The sequence below is a fragment of the Mycteria americana genome, chromosome 4 (genome assembly GCF_035582795.1).
Source record: "Mycteria americana isolate JAX WOST 10 ecotype Jacksonville Zoo and Gardens chromosome 4, USCA_MyAme_1.0, whole genome shotgun sequence".
NCBI classification, from domain to species: Eukaryota; Metazoa; Chordata; class Aves; order Ciconiiformes; family Ciconiidae; genus Mycteria; species Mycteria americana.
The window spans coordinates 89,375,381-89,380,346 of record NC_134368.1 but is presented as its reverse complement, the minus strand read 5'-3'; the positions used below and the strand labels follow the sequence as shown (position 1 = coordinate 89,380,346).

Below are 4,966 nucleotides of genomic sequence, written 5' to 3'. Positions count from 1 at the left end.
GCCGCCGCCGCCGCCGCCGCCACCGCCCGCAGCCGGCGGCCCCACCGCCCCCCCGCCGCGCAGAGCCACGGGCTGGCGCACCCCCGCCGCCCGCTCCGCTCCGCTCCGCCCCGCCCCGCCCCGCCCCGCCCCGCCGGCCCGGCCCGGCCCCGCCCGGCCGAGGACGGCGGCGGCGGCGGCGGCGGCGGCGGCAGCGCGGTGGGCGCCGCCGGCTCGCCGGAGGGTGCGCGGCCCGCCCGGCCCCGGGACTACATTGCCCACAATGCCCCGCGGCCGCCGGACCACCGCGGCACCGCGCATGCGCGTCACCTCGGGTAACCTCCCGCCGCCGCTGCTCGGGGAGACGGCCGGCCCGCGGGGGGGGGGGGGGCGGAGCCGCTGCCTCGGTGACGTATTAATGGCGCGACGCGCCGGGACGTTGTGTGCGTGCGCCGCCGCTGGCGCGGAGCGCGAATCCGTGAGGGGGGCTGAGGTGTCTCCTGCGCCGACCTCTGTACCCGGCGCACGGTGGGGCCCGGGGGGAGGCCCGGGCGGAGGTGGAGCGGGCCGCGTCCCGCTGCCTGTCCCGGCCTGCTGCGGGCACCGCCGGTCCCCTGGGACGCCGGCCCCGGCGGCTGGGGTCCGGGAAGAGTGCGCGCCGGGGCCTTCCTACCCTGCGGCAGCGGGAGGCGGGGGTGAAGCTGCTCCCCGGAGGGGGTTCCTGCTGCGCGGGTGGGGTTGGGGTGCCGGCTTCGTGGCCGCCCCGCGGTGAGGGGCGGCGAGGCCGCGGTTTTCCCGTGAAGAAATACGGCGTTCTGGCCCCCGTGTGAAGACTCTGCTGCGGCCCCGCGCCTGCTGCCGCTTGTCCCGCGAGGACCCGGCCTCGTCGTCGCTGTGTGGCAGCTGCCCGAGCAGTGCTCGGCGCTCACGGGTTCAAGTTCATGGTTTCAGGCCGGAAAGGTGGGTGATGCCTCGGTGAGCTCCTGCGGTGCAGTTGCTAAAGGGTCTCTGGAACTTTTAGCTGGTTTTTGGCGAAGGTGTTGCTAGAGCTGTGGGGTGGCAGCTGGTGATGTGGGTGCTGCAGGGTGTCCTGTCTTTGTTTCTAGGCTATCTGCTGCTTTCTCTTGTTTCCAGCAATGGCAGCTCCCAGGAACAGAGTGGCTCTGATTGAGGCACCGTCCTAGTGGCTATTTTGTGACTGTTTTAGTACGAAAACACTCCTTGAAGTTGTCATTGAGGTGGTAATTGGTTATGCTACTGCAGAAGTGGGCAGGTAACCAAGGGAAAAATTCTGCCTAGGCTAGATAATCAATTAAAAAAATCAAAAGGTGTTTTTTGAGTACTGAAGAACTACCAGAGCATGATTTGCCTAGGATTTGTACATATTTGTTGGTGAGGAAGTACAGCTGAGAAGTATGTTCTTACTAAGACAGTAGCTGCCTGATTTTGTTGTTAAAGTGTATTGGGCACTTGGGGAGTAGTGGGAAGAAGCAGGATGAGAAGTTTCTTCTTTGTGAACTGTTTTGCTCCATCTCCAGGAGGATTTCTAAATCACATTAGAAGCAGGCCAGGGAGAAGCTGGAGCGGCTCTGATCAGTCATCGTTTGCTCACAACTAGGACATCCTGCTCCACTTCCCTGACAGAAAACCCCAGTCATCAGGGCTGAAAATCTCCTGCTCTTTCGGACTGTGTGTGTCTTCCAAACTTAAATCTCTTCTAACTTCTCTGTGGAGTGCCTTCCTGTTCCAGGGCCCTGCTTCCTGATGCCCTGGGAGTAGGCTGCTTCTGCTTGGTGAGCTCATTTTGTTTGAATCCGGGGCTGGCAAATTCATAAGTAACCTCAGCCATCATCCAGTCTGCACCAGAGAGCTTAGCAGGGTATGCCTTGTTTGGCTGTAGTTTGCCCTAGAAATTCTGTGTGGTTTTTCTTATCTTGTGGGCTCACAGCCCTGAGGTCCTGTGCAGGAAATGCAGGCTTTGGGGCAACGTTTGTGTGAGTCTGATAGTTCTTGTTTTGAATTGGAATTTTTCTGACTTCATTTGTCAGCAAATGCAGCTGCCTGCTTTTAAGCTAGGTGGCTGGTTGCTATGCTCTTATCTGAAACACCAGATATATTTGTCTAATTAACGAGGGCTGCGTTGGTCAGAGATGGGAGTAGGTGTACTCTTCTGAGTCACTGATCTCCATAAAACCAGACTGAACTTTCTTTCCCAGAAGGACTTTAAGATTTTTTCTGTTTTTTTCCTTGCTTTTCTTACTGACATGTGAACAAGAACATAATGCTTAAAGCTCTTCTGCCGTTTAATGCGGGCAGCTCCGTAAATGTCCATTTTCGTGCACAAAGCATTTTAAGTTCAAGGTAGTGATCTTCAATAACCTTGTTCCGGCCTGATGATAGTAACAGCTTGTCTCCATACAAACTATTGACTGTTCTGTTTTTTTGTTCTTTTTTTTTTTAAGTAAAAGTAACAGAAATGTGGAAAAAATGAATAAAATGGATTTGCTAACTACTAGTCTGCAGAATAAATATCCCCAGTGGATGCTTATGCAAAACCAAGAGGGAGTTTTGGGTGATAAAAAGGTATGTCATCACCTGGGGGAAATTTGGGTTGCAGGCTGCATAATAAAACAACATTGGACCACACGCTTTTAGTTAGACCTGTGCCTCTGATATTTGTGAACATTTACAACTGTTTTTTCCTATGAACTGTATTAAGTGTAGGTACTCTTGTCTTATTACTGGTTGAATTAGCTTGTTAAAGTATCTCTTTTTTTTTTTTAATTAAAATATTGTGTATTGACCAGAGACTGTTGCTATTATCTCTGTAGAAATTTCTTCCTGACAATCTTGAATTTCAGTGGCAAAAACCCCCCAAGTGTAAGGGAGCTTTTGATGCATTGCTCACCCAGTATTGTGGGCTGTACACCAGCAAGGACTGGGGGTTTTTCATCTATGTAATTTGAGAGCTCAAAAAGCAATGACCTCGAGTTGTAGCCTGACAGGGGAGTTTGTTCTGGTAAGGCCCTCTGGCTCTCTCCATTTGCACATGTTTAGTGTTTCGGAAAGCTTTGCAGCTCAGAGGTATCGGAAGAATTAATTGATCATCAAGATTATGTCAATTACTAGTGTTCTAAGAATGTTAATGCATCCTTGGATGGTGGGTGGTTGCCTTTTTTTTTTTTGCATATATGAGCAGTTTCAGTATAAAATTTCCCACTAGAAGGCACCCCACCTGTAACATCTGAAACTGCTTTAACAATTAGAAAACTAAATATTGAGAGAAAAGCAGAAGAGTCAGTTCAGCAGTTTACCTTCTATAAAGTGGGAGTAAAGAATTAGTAGTATGGATATTAAAAAAATGTCAGTTTAACAGCAACATGACTTTCATTTGCTGTGGTGCAGCCTGTGTACTGTGGCACCCTGCCTCAACAAGCTTTTTGAGTAAGGGTTTTGGTTAAACTTTCACCCTTCGTTAACTGGAGGGAATGTTTTGTTGTGCAAGCATAAAATCAGCAGTATGTTTGTTTCGGAAGCTTCCCCTTCCAGGCAACTTGTTGCTTCCGAAACTGTATTAAAACCTGTTTTGCGTGTTGTGGCCTCTTTTGATTGACAAGATTGTTTTAACCATATTTGCTATAACTGGCATCGTAGCTTACTTGCGTATTTTTAACCAACCTGAAGGTTTTTCAGGCAGGTCAATGTTATCAGAAGTTTTGCAGTGCAAGTAAGGTTATCGGTCAATAACTGTTAGTAAATACGCTTCTGAAGGGGGGGAATGCCAACTGGGGTGTTACCTTTCACCTTGGCTTGTGTGCTTAAAGCTTCAATTTGTAAAGCAGTATTCATCGGTTGATGGAGGGTATCTGTCCTCTTAAATATTGCAGATAGTTTAAAATCCATCGAGTTTATTTAGACCTTTGTGAAGTTCCTCACACATTATATCTGGCAGGGTTAAGAGAAGTGGGCTAGCTAAAATATGGGATCAAGGAAATGGGAAAACTGAGCTATTGTATACAGGTGTACCAAAACAGAGATGTGTCAGAGGATTTTAGCCTGACCAGATTCGAATGACTTGAAAAATGACTTAACAGATTATTGTCCATTTTTAAATTTTTTTTTCCTCAAATACGAGGTGTGCAAGTGCTACAGCATTTGACGTAGCATTGAGGGGTTTTTGACAATGTCAAAAATGGATGTTTTCCCTGACCTTGTTCTTGGAAACCTACTGAATCTCTTTGGCGGGAAGAATCCAGCTGAACTAAATTGAGGTGAAAACTCGGCCTACATGATTTTAGTCTGAGTGCTTGGAGTTAAGCAAAGAAACTGGGGCCTGAACCCGAATGTTTTTATGAAGGGGGGATGTCACCCTATTGTTAGTTGACAGTGCCCTATGTGTGGAGTGCAGTTCTGCTGCAAGGCTTCAGTGGCCAGCGGTGCCAGCCTTGCTGGGATACGGCGTTCGAGTCGCATGAAGCGGTTGCGGTGCTGATGCATCTCTGTGGCAAGGTTAAGTGTGGCTAGTAACGGAGCCTCTTCCGAATGTTCGACAGAAGTCTACTGTTCAGAGGAGCGTTTTGGAAGATGGGCTGCCATTCCTAGAGTTCTGTGGCTCTATCGTTTACAGCTATGAAGCCAGCGACTGTTCCCTCCTCTCAGAGGATATCAGGTAATAGCTCTTACTCTGTTTTTTTTTTCTTTTTTTGAGTGCTTTTTCCTTTCTGAAAAGGACTTGGCTCTTCTCTCTGTCTCCTTCTCCTGGCTGATTGTGCATTCGATGTGTCCAGAAGTCAGCAGTTCAGCCAGTGAAAACATCTGGTCGTGTTGGCTGTCTCGTTATGCGTGGCAAATGTGTGTTAGTGGTTGCAAGCGCAGACTGAACCTATTTCTCATGATGGTGAATTACCCCTGTGAGACAGATCCCTGGTTTGTCTACAGTATGTGGTGGTTTAAAAATACCTCCCCATTGTGCTATGCACTTAAGGTT

The 4,966-nt window shown here is 49.5% G+C and overlaps 1 protein-coding gene across 10 annotated transcripts in view; it reads left to right on the top strand.

Annotated features, from left to right (window-relative positions):
• Window positions 1-752: 752 nt before the first annotated feature.
• The window catches only part of WRN (WRN RecQ like helicase), a 46,382-nt gene continuing 42,168 nt past the window's right edge, over window positions 753-4,966 (top strand). For 2 of the 10 annotated variants that reach the window (XM_075501254.1, XM_075501252.1), the window contains exons 1-3: window positions 2,218-2,340; window positions 2,442-2,562; window positions 4,533-4,648. In XM_075501254.1, coding sequence (XP_075357369.1) covers window positions 2,261-2,340; window positions 2,442-2,562; window positions 4,533-4,648 — 317 coding nt within the window. In that variant the 5' untranslated portion in view covers window positions 2,218-2,260. Of the gene's footprint in view, window positions 940-1,517; window positions 1,773-2,217; window positions 2,341-2,441; window positions 2,563-4,530; window positions 4,649-4,966 lie in introns of those variants that run through there. The other 8 variants (XM_075501256.1, XM_075501255.1, XM_075501251.1 and 5 more) reach the window with 8 other exon arrangements.